This window comes from Myiozetetes cayanensis, unplaced genomic scaffold, assembly GCF_022539395.1.
Source record: "Myiozetetes cayanensis isolate MyiCay16 unplaced genomic scaffold, myiCay2020 scf4, whole genome shotgun sequence".
Lineage (NCBI taxonomy): Eukaryota > Metazoa > Chordata > Aves > Passeriformes > Tyrannidae > Myiozetetes > Myiozetetes cayanensis.
Window position 1 is genome coordinate 11,390,270 of NW_026087631.1, and position 16,815 is coordinate 11,407,084.

General features: G+C 38.5%; 1 protein-coding gene across 13 annotated transcripts in view; it reads left to right on the forward strand.

The window, feature by feature from the left end:
- The window catches only part of ELAVL2 (ELAV like RNA binding protein 2), a 108,989-nt gene extending 93,529 nt beyond the window's left edge, over positions 1–15,460 (forward strand). For 11 of the 13 annotated variants that reach the window (XM_050329390.1, XM_050329389.1, XM_050329395.1 and 8 more), the window contains 4 exons: positions 6,123–6,276; positions 7,919–8,144; positions 12,207–12,245; positions 12,716–15,460. In XM_050329390.1, the coding sequence (XP_050185347.1) occupies positions 6,123–6,276; positions 7,919–8,144; positions 12,207–12,245; positions 12,716–13,046 (750 nt within the window). In that variant the 3' untranslated portion in view covers positions 13,047–15,460. The remainder of the gene's footprint in view (positions 1–6,122; positions 6,277–7,918; positions 8,145–12,206; positions 12,246–12,715) is intronic. The other 2 variants (XM_050329394.1, XM_050329391.1) reach the window with 1 other exon arrangement.
- The last annotated feature ends 1,355 nt before the right edge of the window (positions 15,461–16,815 follow it).

Below are 16,815 nucleotides of genomic sequence, written 5' to 3' on the forward strand. Positions count from 1 at the left end.
ATTTATAAAAAGACTGCAGATTTTAAACTATTCTTCTGCATTGGTCCCTTTAAAGGCAAAACAGCAGAACTGCTATTCTGTAGTTGTAGCGCATAATTCTCATCTCATATTTTAGTGTAGAAACTGAACTTGAGCAGCTGGCTCAGTTTCTTGGCTTTGTTGTGGTGATGGGGCTTTCAGCTTGCTGCGTGCTGGAGAGTGGGGTCAGTGCAGGTACGCTGCAGGCAAGTAGCATGAGGGGCTGTGGTGGTTGTTTGCTGACTGATGAGAGTCAAATACAGAACATGGTCAAAGAGGAATGAAAGTAAAAAGTCTTTCTGAGCTCAGTACTCATTATTGTATCAGCGGGCTATTCTCTGTCCAGTAACTAATCTGAAATTTGATGGAGAGCTCAGATGCTGGAGACCTTTTAGCCAGTGTCTATACTGTGTGCTAACATGCTTAGAGTAAAGGTTCTAAATGTGTAAAATCAGAAGACTTTGCTGTAAACAGTTACTAAAAGCTGCGAAGGACTATCTGTAAGGAGACTTTATTTCAATGCAAGTTACCTTCAGACTGCGCATTCCTCAGTTTTGTAAAATACATCCTTGGTTATTTTTTCCCCTTACTCAAAAATTGGTGTTGGGTTTATATTTGTGAGTCTTAATAGTTATGACATAGTTAGGATACAGCTCTTTGGCAAAACCATGTTATTTAGGTAAAATTAGTTCCAAGAAAGAGCTTTGTAAAATACAGGTACTTCTGTGTTGTCTAGTCATGTTCATGTGAACTGCTATGCCCATCAGTAATCACTTTGAACATATTCTAAGCCTGCTACTACTCCTTGGCCAAAGCTGATTCTGATAGTCTGGTTTTATAGGAGCAGCCTGTTGTGTTGGTCCATCCATGCCCTCAGCTGTTCCCTCTGGGAACAGAGCAGATGTGGATCCCAGGACCGACCTCAGATCGGTGGCGCTTGCACGGGTTGTAGTGGTCAGAGCTGTAGCACTTTGAGATGTGGACTAAAGCAGTGAAACCTCTTCTGATAATAATGCTGAAGGGCTGTTACTTCAGTGTCTGTTTTTTGAATGCGTATCCCATTGCACAACAGACTGTGAAAGCAGCAGCTTTATCAGTTATGGTTATGTTTATTAATCTACACACCTAAGTGAAGCTGTGTTGAGCAGGATCCATTTGTAGTTCTGCAGAGTTGAGTGTAAGTCACCTTTGCAGAGGGAAGTCTGTATGTTTCATTTGAGGGGATACAGGAAGTAAACTTGATGAATATACAGCAGTGTACTCTCCTATTTCAGGCAACAATGTATTACTGGCCAGTGACAGCTCAGACCTCATCTCTGAGGTGTGCTGCAGCATCTTCCTACTAGAAATCGAATTATGATGTCTTGAGTCATGGCGTCTCATACAAATTTAAGTGCACGGTGCCTGGCACAAAGGCCTCTGAGAACATTGCTGTAACAAAAATAATGTCTGCGTTTTTATTGTACTTGCCAAGAGGGCTTACATATTCCTAATGTATTCCTCTTCTCAGTATAAATTTCTCTGCTTTGCAGATAGGTTTAACCCATTTTCATCTGCACAGACTGGATGGTAATTTTTTACTGGATTTGTTTTTTTTCCACTGAAGCATGAATTTTAAGAGAAATGGATACTATCCTGAAGGGAAAGCAGTGTTCTAAACTGAAAGATTACACAGATAGCTAATGAATGTAAACATTGACTGAAATCCTGATTTTAATATTTAAAGATTTCAGATTTTAAAACTTTTGAGAATATGTGAAGTAGAGGTGCTTAGGAGAAAGTGATAGTAAATTCTGAAGTTCTTTGAGAGAATACAAATACTATTTGCCCTTTATACTAATAATAAATTATAAGATAAAGAGCTCCAGGCATTGTACTGAAGTGTGTAGATAGTAGCAGTTAGTAAGAAACTAAAAAATTCATTTTTAGGGACTGTGTCTCTTATTTTTGGCAACTTTTTTGCTTAACCTACCAGCTCTCACAGTTATCACTTGAAAATTGTAAATCAGTTCATCGTGATGTTAAGAAATGAAATATTAAAGCAGTGGTGAAAATGCTTGAATTTGGTGGTGTAATGTTTGCATTTCTAGAAACAAGTGTCTTTCCTAGTAACTGCAGTGGAAAATTTCAGTAAAACTGTTTTTAAATTGGTATCTCCAGAGTAGTGCTGTTCAGTGTTGTACAGTGTGATCATCATTAAATATTTAAAACTGTAGGCTTTCAGTCTGTTTCTTGACTTGCTTTCTGTTCAGTGGTTTTGACATTGCATAACTGTAATTGTTCACTTGTTGAAGTAGCTGTGGAATTAAAATCTTAGCACAGCTGTTAATTCAGTCCATATGTAAATTGTTTGAAGAGACTAAATCTAGAACTATCAGCAAGTAATTACCGAATCAGCAAGCTGACAGGATGCACGTAGAGATATGAATCTAGGGAGTCTCTGCTTTAAGTTTATATCACAAATGAAATCACTGGACTCTTACATCAATAGTGAAAAGGAACTGTATATCCCATACTCCAGGCAACATTCTCCTGCATAGGAATTAATTCCCTTATTCCAGTAACATTTTATGGTGTCCTTGTTTTTCTCTAGTGGTACTGACTTGCAAGAATCAAAGATGGCATGTAATGGTTTGCCAAAAAAAAAAAAAATCAAACATAAATTACATGGGGTTTCTGAAGTTATGTTTCTTTGATTTCTTTGATTTGCCTGGCCAGAACTTCTGGTGCTTAGCAAGATGGCTAGGTACAGTGTTTGGACATTGGTGATGAACCACTGGTGTTGATTTAATGTGTGATATTCCTGTGGCTAATCTGCCCAGATTCAAGTATATGTCAGTTAGGATACATGAATAGTCACTGGGGTACTTTCCATGAAGGGTAACCTGTGATCAGTGTTACATTCTTAGGTGTAAAAAATATCTCTTGCAGTGGGGAGCCCGGAGCTCTAGACAGTCCCCTGCAAGTGTCTCACCAATGCTGAGCAGACAGGAAGAATGACCTCCCTTGACTTGCTTGTAATGCTTTTGCTAATTCAGCCCATGTGACTGTTGACCATCTGGGTCACAAAGGTACACAAGGCTTATGATCAGTTTGATGTCTGCCAGCTCTCCAGGGTTCTCTGACAAGCTGCTTTTCAGCCAGTCAGCTCCCAGCACATAGTGGTACATGGGATTATTCTCTACAGTGGGAGGACTCTGATTTTCTTGAACTTCTTTGAGTATCCTGCTTGCCCAATTCTCCAGTCTCTTGAAGTCCCTCAGGATGTCTGGTCTGTCAGCCACTTGTCCAGGTTTTGTAACATCTGTAGAAGTTTCTGAGTGTGCACTGCCCCATCATCTAGAGAGGATGTTATCCGGTGCTGTATCCAGTATCGATGGAGGCCAGTGACGAGCCTCCAGCTGAACTTCATGCCACTGATTGCAGCCCATTGAGCCTGGTAGCTCAGCTGTTTTTCAGTCTCATCACTGCCCCGCTCAACTTTGTATGTATTTACAGTATCACAGAATTGTCCATGCAGACATTGGGTATGTACTTAATGTGCACTTGGTGAGCATATTTCAGGAGAGTGTCAGGTCTCTGTACAGGTGATATAAACAACATCCACTGTTCTACCGTTGTTCACCAAAGCAGTCATATTACCTCACAGATCAATTTACTTTTACTTTTCTTTGCTTTTTATGTGCCTCTCTCTTAGTACAGATCACAGCTGGTTTTTTTCTACTTATTTTTACTTCCTCAGTTTTATTCTATCTCGTGTGTCAAATTAGAATGATTTTTGACAGTTAGGATTGGGCAACTGCTTGGAAACTTCCAGTTACTGCATTGGACTACTTAGAAAGTGGAGCTGTTTGATCTATCAGCATCTGTAGGAACTACTTCTAGAGTGAAATTTAGATACTTTGGATACTGGGAAAACAGTGGCACCCTAAGCTGTGTATGACTTAAGGGTTTTGGCATGCCTTTGGTATATTATATTCATACAGACTTATTTTGTCCTGTTTGAAAAGAGTCTGTGAGGCTTATACTCTATAACCTCAGTTGCGAGTACCTGCAAGAGTGAATGTGTAGAAAAGTGGCTTTGTAACAGGTATTTATTTAAGTTCAGAGCTATTGTAAAGTCCATAATACTGTCTTAATCTACAGCAAACCCTGAGGGGTTTAGTTTCTCAGTAGTGAAATGTTGTTTGACCAGCAGTTGCAGAGCTGTTTTGTTAATGTTTTTCTTCCTTCCTTAGCTGAAGGTTACTCCCAGGAATTTGAAATTTTCTCCAGAGGACCAGACAAAATGTATATGGGAAGAAAAATGTCTTGACGACTTTAAAAAGGATTGGCTAGGACACTATTCAGTGTATCGCAATTCCAAAGATAATTTAAAACCATAAACCAGTTCATTGTATTCAGTTATAAATGGACTTTATTGCTATCCCTGCCTACTACATACAGTTAAATTCTGGGGTGCTGGTGGAAGGGTTCCTTTTGAAAGCAAACATAGAATTAGCTGTTCAGAACTCCTTGGTTTTGCTAATACACGAATTTGCTGTGTCTAGTCCCATTCCCAGGGCAGTCTGTCTGCATTCTTTGGCCTTCAGTCTCCTGAAAGTTATCCTGACAAGTTCTGAGGCATGGAACTTTGTTTCTTAAAGAAGCTCAAAGCCAAATGGGCAAGTTGGGCAAGTTTGTTCATTCTTAAGCTGTTATATTTCTCTAGCTGGTAGAAATGGGTAGCCATCACTGTCCCTGCTGTTTCTTTGGCTGAATGCAGGCAAGCTTTACTGTCTGTTTTGCTCTAACTCTGAACACAGGTCTTCAGCTCTTGCATGGCTGTCATGTGGAAAGAACAAGGCAGCGTGGCTCACAAGGCTCTGTGTTGGACAGCTAAAAGTTTTTTAGGTCAGCCCTGTTGAGCCAGCACAAAGGTACCTTGCATAAAGCCTCTGGGTAAAACTTAAAGGATCACAGCAGTGTTCAGGGTAGTGCTTGTTTAGTCTCCAGTGTGCTCTCTTTTGTTTTGCTTCCATAGGAGTCTTAGGAGTCTACTGATCTGCATGAAAATGAGACAGGAAGGATTTGCAAAGAAATGTCAAAAAGAGTCAGGCAAAAGACAGATTGACAGAATCAAATTTCAGCTGCCCAGTGTTAGGTAATAGTGCAGGCTAATTGCAGGGGAGGGAAGGAAAGGAGATAAATCTGACTAGTCCTTTTTTATTTTTGTTTTGCACAGTGAGAACCCCAGATAAAATTATTCTGTTATGTTCAAGAAGAACAGATGTTCTTTTAATCATTCCTGCAGTAAGCATAGCACCACTTGTACAGACTTCAGCAGAAAGTAATGAACATGCTCGTTTTGTAACATGTGTCTAAAGGTTGAAGGATATACTTGATCATCTTAAAATATTTCTGACTGACACTTGGAGGCAGCAAGTATAAAATTTCTGACCAAAAGGGTCTGAGAATTTCACTGTTGACATTTGGTTATAAGACTTCTATGTTGCTGCAACTGGCAAGCTGCTGATGAACAGTCAAAATAGAGGTTGGATTCCTACTTCTACCATTCATTCTGAGACCTGTGAAAGTGATATAGCAGAGTTTATCTTGACCTCATGAGTGATTGTGTCATTTGACAGGATGCTCAACACACGTACAAAGGGCACAGCACTTGAAAACCATTTGGAAACCTTTGAGTGCTTTGGACTGCCTTTCTGTGCTTTTGGTCTAGATACCACACTGAAATCTTAAATTTTTTGTATGTTTTATGCTTTTTAATGAAAATTAAAAAGAAGACATTCTTGGAACTTCTTAAATTTGTCTTTTTAATCTTACAGTAAGCTAAATGAGAACATTTTCTTCACCAGGTCTTGCTGGAGCATGTACCTAGGTTTTTCTCATTTATTTAAAAGTACTTCTTCAATTACAGGGAGTCCATTGTAGTCAGCTTCTCCTACATGGTCTATGTTGCATTCCTTCTGAATTTTCAGAAGCCAGCTCTAGAAAAATAAATCTAAAAGCCCAATGTCCCAGGTTCAGAACAGATGACTGTCCTATTTCATCTGGTTTTAAAGTGTTGGTTTTCTAGGGGTTTTTTTGTTTGTTTTTTCTCTAAGGTTTCCTATGCGCGACCAAGTTCAGCCTCTATCAGAGATGCAAATTTGTATGTTAGTGGACTTCCAAAAACAATGACCCAGAAAGAACTGGAACAGATCTTTTCCCAGTATGGACGCATTATTACTTCGCGTATCCTGGTTGACCAAGTCACTGGTAAGTATGCAGTTTTGCATGGCCTCTCCTTTTTGGACTGGCAGTTTAAAAAATATTTCATCTATCAGTACAATGGTCTTGTCTTTATAATGTAGACCAGAAAATGCGTTTTTCTCCTGGAATTGTTCATAAATATGCATGGGCAAAAATAGACTGTGAAGTGTACTGAGCCAGCTTGAGTCATTTCCACCCTGAAGGTGCAGGTTTGAAGACTGTTCGATGACTTGTACTAAATTTACAGCTGCTATAATCTTCCTTTCCAAGCTGCTGCATGAAAATAGTCTCTCAGCGCCTTACAAAATGCTATTAAACTTTATTTTTCTGAAAAGAAAACTTTATGCAGAAATGCACAGCTGGTTCTCTGAGGCTAGGATTATGGAAGACCCACACTTGTAATTGCTGCTAAGACTGTTTTCAGGGTTGACTCATTAACTTTGGGCATATGCGTGAACTTTGAGTTCCTCAGGAGCAGATAAATTCTGTGATTAGCTGGGCCTTAAAGTACTGAGATGTAGCAAATTTATCTGCATTGTTACAGTATGTGTCTCAATCAGTGACTGGTTATCAGTGACACTGTCATTGCTCTTCAGTAATTACTGGACAGTAATGCATGTGTTTTTGCTGTCTCAAATGGCTGTTCCCTAGGAGCTTTATAATTTGCTGCGTCACCTGCTGTGAGGTCTTTTCCAGAAATAAACAACTAAGTGCGATACCAAGTACATGACAGAAGTATTCAGAGTACAAAGCAACATGCAAAGAAACAGGGCTGTCCAAATTCTCTCTTTCCAGAACATTAAGGATGTGGGATGGAAAAATTCATTTAATCACATCATTATTCCCTGAATAAGCTAGGTTTGACTTTTTTTTTTTTTTCCTATAGTTGTACCTTTTCAAAGTCAGATGTCCTTGTGTGTGAAAAACAGCTTTCAGCTCTGGGAAGTCAAACTTTTCAAACTGTCTTACTTTGAAAGGATTGTAGATGCTGGTGTTTGACTTTTGACTGACTTGTAGAGGAACTTCTATGTACTCCTTTGCAGTTCCACTAAGTTAAAAGAAACCTCGATATTGACACATTATACAGAGTGTTTTAATACTGTGAATTACTGAGATTGTAGAGAGGCGTGGAAAGGAAAACTAAAGATGAAATACTGATGAGTAGAAGTAGAAGATTTGTGGGTCAGATTTCCAGTCTTTGTGCAATAGTCATTTACAGTATGTTCCTGTATATTCTTGCATCGGGCAGATAACTAAGCTATTTCTGTGAATTTAGGTATGGCAGAGTAGTGTAAACTGACCGGAGGTTACAGTGCAGCTGGTTCTGGGTTCATCTCCATCCTCACCAAAATTGCTTTGTTTCAGCATTCCTCTTTGGTTCACTATGTTTGTTTCCCCTGTTTTCCCTCAACCCTCCAAGCTTTTTGCACAAATGAGTCTTGCATGGGTTAAATTAAAAACAAAAATAAAAATTACAGTAGAAAATTCTTATTCTGAGCCAAAAGTTAGTTCTTTTAAGCTCAAAATTTGTCATGTGTTCACAGCAATTGACCATTAACATAGCAATTGGCCTTGAATATAAAATGTTAACAACTAATATTCTGGTGTCTCTGAATTAACCACAATATGCTTCCTTCACATTGTGCAGGGGTATCAAGGGGCGTGGGTTTTATCCGGTTTGACAAGCGAATTGAAGCAGAAGAAGCTATCAAGGGCATGAATGGCCAGAAACCTCCAGGTGCCACAGAGCCCATCACTGTAAAGTTTGCTAACAATCCAAGCCAAAAAACCAATCAGGCTGTTCTTTCCCAGCTGTACCATTCTCCAAACAGAAGGTATCCAGCACCTCTGGCTCAGCAGGCTCAGCGTTTTAGGTAAGTCAGATAATGTGTACAAGTGTGCTGAAACTCGCATGTTCCCACAGACGTGCTTGTTTGCCTCCACTTTGGCGCTTTCCCGCTTGTCTGACTTGTGTGTGAGGGAAACACATGAATGCTGAAGTTTAGCTCTGCTCCTACAGTACAGCTAAAACCAAAAATGCATGCCATTCTACTGATAGCATTTCACTGTCTAATAAACCTACTTAGCTAAAGTGACATCTTTTTCTTCTACTCGAACACTAAAAATTTTTTCAAAGATGACTTTTCGTTTTCTAGATCATTCTCGACTAATGCACAAGTTGATTCAGTTAACATTGACCTAGGTAGTTTAGTTTTCTTCTAAGCCATACAGCATACTGCAGCTAGCCTTTTTTCCCCCACCCTCTATTTTTCTTCCCCGTTCAGGCTTTGGTTTTTTTCCTTGTCAGTTGTCTAAGCCCTCCATGCCACACTTTATCTTATTACAAATTTTCATAATGAAGATTATTTAAATATTTTTTGCTTGTGTTTTTTGGAGATATGTGTTCCCATCACATTGAAGCTACAGCCACATAGTTCCCTGTGATACTTATTGTGTTGAAAAGGAAGGATAGATGGTGAGAAAAAAAAGCAAAACAAATACTGTATTATCTACATTCATGAGTACCTTGGATTTTGTTTCAGTGATTTTGATTGTTTCTTTCCTCCCTCTGCTCCTAAAGGATGTGACTGGAATGTGTTAAACAATAATACATTCAAGCAGTTTATATTTTATTTTTTCAAGAAATAAAATCAACTGGCAGTTTTCTTCAAAGAGAATGTACCAAATTTTGAAAGCTCTGCGTTGGCTTCCCTCACTTATAGGCTGAATATTTAGAGTTCATGGACTGCACTTCGGTCAGAATTTCTGAATTCTCTTTTTCAGTTTTTCAACCTTATGTGCTGCATCTCACAGATGTGAAGAGCAGGCTGTCTATCGTAAGGGAGGGAGTAACCAGTTTTACTACTTGATGTATTTCCATACCATTTCTTAGGGAATAAAAGGGTTACTTTAGAACAGTGTGCTGAAGACTACATAAAAGTAATCTTGCCATTGTTCCATAGGCAGAGTATAGGGACAGAAGTTGCAGGATGGACTCGAGTGCACTGTGTCAAGTAGGATTGTGGGGGAGCTGTTGTACAGCCTGTGTGTTACATCATATTCTGGGAAGTCTTGCCCTGCTGACTCCTTGAGTTCAGCTGAACACATGTGTTCACGGATGCTCATCTTTGTTCAGTTTTACTTGGGTGCTGACTGGGGTAGCATCTGTATTTAACTGATACTCCAAGTGGATCTATCACCGTTAGTAGAAGTGCTCCAACTTCCAGAAGTTTTGTGGGGTTTTTTTTAAGTAATTTCCACAGACTCCCTCTGCCCCTAAGCTTTAGGCTTTTGTTGATTGGTGGAGGCTTATTTTTGTTTAAAAGGAAGTGTATTTTTATGAATGTCACTGGCAAGTTGGTTTTTCTTCTGAGATATTCAGTGTAAAGTAATGCTTTAAACCATCTTAAGAGATACTGTGATATGGTCCACATTACAAGTATAATGGTAACAAAAAACACTGAATAAGTACCAAGTCTGTAGTAAATAGGAGAGAAAGAATAAAATCTTTTATCAGTGTCAAAGGAAGGAAAGGGTTTAACTGACTGGTCCAAACGTAAGCTGAAGTTGCAGACAAAATTTTTTTTCTTTTTTTGTGAAAACCTTAAGCCTTATCCTTCTTCACTAAAACTCTTTTCAAGTTTTTAATTATTTTAACTGTAAAGGGAAATCATCTTTTCTTGGTTTTTGGGTCTTTGCTTTGCATTGCTGCAGCATTCCAGATCAGGTGCTGACTAGATAGTTGGCACCAGTGCTTCAGATATGTTACATGTGAGAGAAATCTTAATTCTTGATATTTCAGACAGGCAACTTCAGAAGGAGTCGCCCCTTCTCTGTTAACAGTTGACAGAGGCCTGCAAACAATCAGCATAAACTTAAGTAGTAAAACCAACAGGATCAATGCTTCTTTTTTTTCTTATTGAGAGAAAACCTTACCTGGGGACTTTCAGAAGCTGCTCTATGTAATTGTTCTATAGGGTGTATAGCTTAAAGCATCTTTAAAAGTTTCCATTAAAAAGTCTCTGAGAGTTTTTTTAAAATATTTTCAAATCTTCAGGGTAACCGATAGAAAATCATACAAGTGATTCTATTACTGTATGAAGTCCTCAGCTGAGTGGTCTATACCAGGGACCTGTAAGTGATGGTGTTTATAGAACTCTTCACCTTCCTCTTCCACCGTAGGATGTCAATGACAGTAGATCTCTGTCATCCACACTGAGTGTACTGATGGTAGTCGTGCATTTTTTTAATTTCCTCTTTTCTACTCTTTCAGGGGTTTGGTGGCTTATTTTCTTGACAGTGTATTACACAAACCTGGCTTAATGCAAATCTATAGTCTGAGAAAACTGAGTCAACTGTACTTTTTTTTTTAACCCAGGCTCATATTTTGTGGAGTCCTGAAGAAAATCTATAATAAGACTTTCTCTTTCCGTGTCTGGAAATTTGCCAACAAGAAACAAGAGCTTCTTCAGGGTAGACATTTTCCTAAAGAAGCATTTTGAGGGACTCCATGAAAAAGAGTAATAGGAGTGGTAGGCACTGTGTGGCCAGCTAATTTCAAAGGGTTTAGCAGTTTAGCAGCTTGGGGTAAGGTGAGGTAACAAATACATGGAGAAAGCTTACAGTCTGACCTCTGTGTGAGTGTGTATATATAATCCACCTGGGTGGGTTACCTTACTACAAACAAAAAGTGAGTTTGATAAGCAGGACTTTCCTCTCATGAAGTTGTGCTAGCTGTGACCAATGTGTTATCTTTTAGGTGTTTTTCAATACATTCCAGAATAATTCCTCTCTGTAATATTACAAGGCGCTGAAGCGAGACTGACAGGCCTGTAATTTCCAGGGTCAACCTTCTTGAAAACTGGGACACTGTTAGCCAGAAAGGTCAACTGGGACCTTTCCATATTCCCAAGAGCATTCAGAAATTGAGAGAGAGGCCTCACAATGACATCAGCCAGCTCTTTTAATGAGTATTCTGGAATGAATCCCATCAGGCCCCATAGACTTACAGGGATCAAGTTGGAGCAACACATCGCACACAAGTTCAGAGTTCATAATTCTCACAACCATGTTCCTCCAGCTCAGGACACTGAGACCTTTTTAGCCCCATTATCATTGTTGAAGACAGGCAAAGAAATCATTGAACATCTCTGCCTTTTCTTTGTCTCTGTTAGTGAGGTGAACATCTTCATCCTGTAATGGTCCGATGTTATTTTTGGTCTGGTCTTTGTGACTGACATATTTAGAAAAGCACTTTTTATTGTCCCCCACATTTCTGGCCAGTGTCAACTCCAATTAAGCTTTGTCTGCACAAATTTTCTCCCTTCACTGGCAAGTAGTGTCTTTGTATTCCTCCCAGATATTATTACCCAACTTTGCTTCCACTGTCCATATGCTTGCTTTTTGGCAAAAAGGTAAGCTCCAAAAACCCTGTTGAGCCTAGCTAGCCTTCTGACTCACCTGCTTGACTTTTTGGAATTATCAAAAAGAGTAAGAAAATAAAAAATCGTTTTTGCAGCTTACGTTATGACGTTTGCTACTGCTCCAGAGTACTGCGTCTGTCACAGTAGTCATACGTGCAGTCGGAAGCCTCAGTAAAACTCTTCATCTAAACCAAGTTAGTAATGTGGAAAACTTAACTAATGTGCTCACTGACTGTATCTTAATGCTAACACTGTTTGACTTAGGCTACACTTGTGGTGGTGGTACACTTTATGAAATGAACTTTTTGTGGTTGTGGTTACTACCCAAGAACTATTTTGTATTCATTAACTGTATCAGGTGTAGTAAGGTGGGACAGCTCTTTCAGTGGTGATACATTAACATTGCTAGAGGTTCTGTAGAGTATAATGGATGTGACCATAATATACTAAGTTTCCTTAATCTTAAAGGATAGAAAAGTCTGAAGACTGAACATGTTGCTAAATGTTTTGCAGGTTGGACAATCTGCTCAACATAGCTTATGGAGTAAAGAGGTAAAAAAGAACTATTTGGTTCATAATAACCAAATTATTTTGAAGTATTTTGCAAATTCTTTTCAGTAAGACTTACGTTGGATTTTTGCATGTTGAGACTTCAGCTGAGATTGTTCATTTTGTTGCATTGTGCATGAAATAAATAAACCTTTTGTAGCAGTTTCACGGAATTCCTGTTTCAAATTACTAATCCTTACTGGGTTTATAGCATGCTTTCCTTTTGATTTTCTACATTACATCATCTCAGACATACCTAGCACTGTTCTCCCTACTTGAGTATATTTTTTTTACCTGGTATTTGTGCAGTTGGGGGGTAGAAAATGTATGTAATGTTACCTTATTAGCCTGAGCAACACATTCCTTGTGGAAAAAGCTCTGTATCATTTTCTTTTTTATTTTGACATTTCTTTGCTGGGATTTTGTGTGAACAGCCACCTTATGATTCTGTTTTGCTTTCCCTCATTCATCAGTAGGTTTCCTCCAATGACCATTGATGGAATGACCAGTTTGGCTGGAATTAATATCCCTGGGCATGCAGGAACTGGGTGGTGCATTTTTGTGTACAACTTGGCCCCTGATGCTGATGAGAGTATCCTCTGGCAAATGTTTGGACCCTTCGGAGCAGTAACCAATGTGAAGGTCATCCGTGACTTTAACACCAACAAGTGCAAAGGTTTTGGATTTGTGACTATGACAAACTACGACGAGGCAGCTATGGCAATAGCCAGCCTGAATGGATACCGCCTTGGTGACAGAGTGTTGCAGGTCTCCTTCAAAACAAACAAAACGCACAAAGCCTAACAAGTTATTCTCAGTGCATTAATACATGAAAACTATACAACAAAGGCAATTTACAGGAAGCTTTAGGCGTTAGTAAATGCCTTTGTTGTATGTCAGTGTGGAAATGGGGATAAAATGACTACTTAGCATCCTAAGAATATATGTGATTTTTTTAATGCTAATATTTGAATTAGAACTTCTTAACTATCTTTTGTGTTTGAATATTGAGAAGAGGTACAGGGTTTTTACCTGTTACAATGCATATTCTATTGCCTTCTTTGAAGAAGGTGGACCTTTTAAAATGTTTCAGCTAAGGGAAAAAGTTTTTTCTTTATACATGACTGCCTTGAACCTATGAGTAAATACTGAGGCTTTGTGTAGTAGTTCAAGTTGGTTTTGTTTTTATTTCTTGATTTGCTTTGTTTAGTTTACATTGTAATGCTTTGTTGTTTTGGTTTGTTGTTCAAGAAAAGTATCTGAAGTTTACATTTTATTTATAAAGTTGTAAGCAGTATTTATTTTATAATTATCATTTGGGTTGGGGAATGGGAACACATTATAAAAGCTTATTGTAAGAATACTGGAGAACTTTTCGTAAAGCAGTACCTTGCCAAAGAGATAAGAACCTCTTTGATGTGGGTTTAGAAAAAAAAGCATCTATTTTTGTAAAAAAAAAAAAAAAATTTGGAGAAACTTTTTACTGGTCCTGGAACAAATATTTTGACTTGAATACTTTGAGAAATCTCTTCATATGACACCTAGTGAGCTTTTAAAACTTACCAGGAAATTTGCAGTTGTTGGGAAAAATTTAGAAAGATTTATGATGTAGAAATACTTTGGAGACCTTTGTTTTAAGAAGTAAAGTCAATGGGATGCACTGTTGGTTTCATTTTTTGTAATCATCAGTGGAGTCATTGATCATCCTGGTTATTAAGTGATAGCTGGCTCACATTAATTTGTGATTTTGAAACAAGTGAAAATTTAAAGAATATAAGAGCAAGCAGAAAACTTAAAATACTGAGAGATGGGGGAAAAAAAAATCTGTTCTTCCTAAAGAATTCCCTTCAGACAGAGCTCATGGTGTTTAGTGATGTACTTGCTATTGTTTGAAGAATTGTTTTGTCTTAAAAGACATTGAGCATGGTTTGCTCAGTAGCAAATCAGCAGAAGTGGCTTGAGTTGGGTATGTTAGGAGGTGTTTTGAAGGTTAAGTTCAAGGCTAACACCTGAGCTTTGTGTAATGTAAATAAGACCTTAGTTATGAACCTTTCAGCCAATTTTGATTTTGGTTTATTTTTTAAGTTACATGCCAAGTGATGTTCAATTTTGAATGTTTTTGTATGAGTTTTTTCTTTGTAAATGGCATTAACATTGTTACTTGAGGTCTGCTTTTTTTTTTTGCCTTTTTTTTTTTTTGTCCTGAGGACTTGAATTTACAGTGCATCAGATCTGTTGCTCTTTTTGTCTGTAGATAGTCTAGCTTCAGCTGTTTATGGTGATGCAACATTTTTGTTTATAAATATGTTTGTGGTAAAAAGAAAAAAACAAGTATAAACATATGTTTTGAACAAATTTCCTTACATTTTTCATATGAAAACCATAAATACCTGTATGCTGTTGAAGTTTAACTTTGTATGATGCTTAAATCACTATTTGGGGAAATATAAAAAAATCTTTACCATGTATCGAAGAAATTTAAGGAAAACAAATACAGAATATTTTCTGATTAGCATCTAGCTTATAATAAAATTTTTAAAAAAGAAAGCTGAGGCTTTGATGCCTTCACCAGGATGCACTGACAACTATGTAGTTACGTCCTGCTTTTGTATAAACTGAGATGCTCATACGCTTCCCCTTAGAAAAAGCAATGTTCTATGCATAACATAGTTGTACACTATCTTTGCAGTTGGTTTTGGTTCTTATTCATTTAAATTGTAGTTATAAAATTTTCAGTATAGTACAGTACATATACTGTGAAGCGCGTGCTAAAGTGAATAAGCGAGTTTTCATGCTGACCCACTTAATGCTATTCAAAAATCAATTGGCTTCCTGAGCACTTCCTCATTCTTAGGTGCATTTAGATTGTTAAAGCTAATCCTCTGCATTAAAAGTTGTATATAGTATATAAATGACAGACTTTCCAATGTGGGGAAAAACAGTAGCTACATGCTTCTTTCCTATACTAATGTAGCAACTAATGGCATTGATGAGAAGGCATGTAAATTGGGCTTCACTTTACAGTGTTTATCAGAGCACTTAGTAAAATATAAGGCTGGTATTTATTTGAAGTTGTATAGTATGACTTAATTCACATTTGTTGGAATAGAGAATATATTCTGTTGAGTATTTAAGAGGTTGTACATGTTTTCTTTTGTGTTTGAATTCTTTGTACTTTTTCATGTTCAGTACATCAATAAACAAAGTTGAAGGGATAACAGTGTCATGAGCAGGTCTTTTACAATACTGTCCACTGCTTTGAGGAATAGGCAGTCTGAGTGAAATGTTTCTTTTTGCAAAGCTCTTGAGCTACTTGTAAATTAGCTTAGGATTGTAGTTACCAACAAGGTAAATAGGTATGGTGCTTTGGATGTGGTAAGGCAATCTTGATGATTAGGACAAAGGTCCTTCTCCAGCAGAGGTGTTGCCAAGTCAAGAAAGGACTACACATCCTGCCAAGTCCAGTTTCATGAGGAAAAAAAAGAGGGATTGTAGTGGTACATGATTCCCTTCTAAGGGGAACAAAGATTCCGATATGCTGGAAGGACCCTCACCTCAGAGCAGTCTGCATTCCTGGGGCCTGGGTTAACAATGTCACCATGAAACTTCCTAGCCTAGTTCAGCCTTGAGACTTCTACCTGTTACTGGTCCTCTATGTGAGTGGTGACAAAGTGACAACACATAGTCCAAAAGCCATCCAAAGTATTCAAGGCCTTGGTATAGTTAGTAAGGGAATCAGGTATGAAGGTTTTTTGTTTTGGGTTTTTTTTTTTTTCTCTTACTTTTCCAGGTACAGGTAGTGACACTGAAAGAAACAGACTGACCCAGTCCATTAAAACACAAGTCTGTGGCTGATATCACTGCCAGATTTGTGTTTTCTTTGATAATGGGATGGTCCACATAGCCAGGGCATGATGAATTCAGGTGGGATTTGCCTCAAAAGCAAAAGAGGACTAGTGGGGCTTATTGATAAGGCTTTAAACTGGATATGATGGGGGAGGGAAATATTTTTTAATCAGTTTTAATGGTGATAAGGTGTGTAATGGCACACCATCCCAATCATATCAGCTAGATGCCAGAGTCAGCGAGAGGGACCCAGAACCATGGAGGTGGTGTTGCCCTCTATGTCAATGACCAGCTTTGATACTTAGAGCTCTGCCAGGGGATGGATGAGGAGCTGAGTGAGAACCTGTGGGTCAGGATTAGAGGCAGGACAGGGATAGGTGGACATTACACTGGGAGTCAGCTAAAGGCTGTCTAAGGAAGAAGACTGAGCAGACAAGGCTCTTCACACACAGATAGGAGTGGCCTAGCGTTCACAAACCCTGGTCCTCATGGGGGACTTCAGTTACTCCAGTATCTGTGGAGGGACAACACAGCAGGCCACAAAGCTCTTGGATTAGGAGCTTCCTTTAATTCACTGATGGATAACTTCCTCTACAAGTGATGGAGGAGCCAACAAGGAGAGGTGCTATGCTGGATCTTGTTCTCACCAACCGAGAGGGCCTAGTGGGGAACATGAAGCACAAGGACAGCCTGGGCTGTAGTGACCATCAAATGGGGGAGTTTGGGA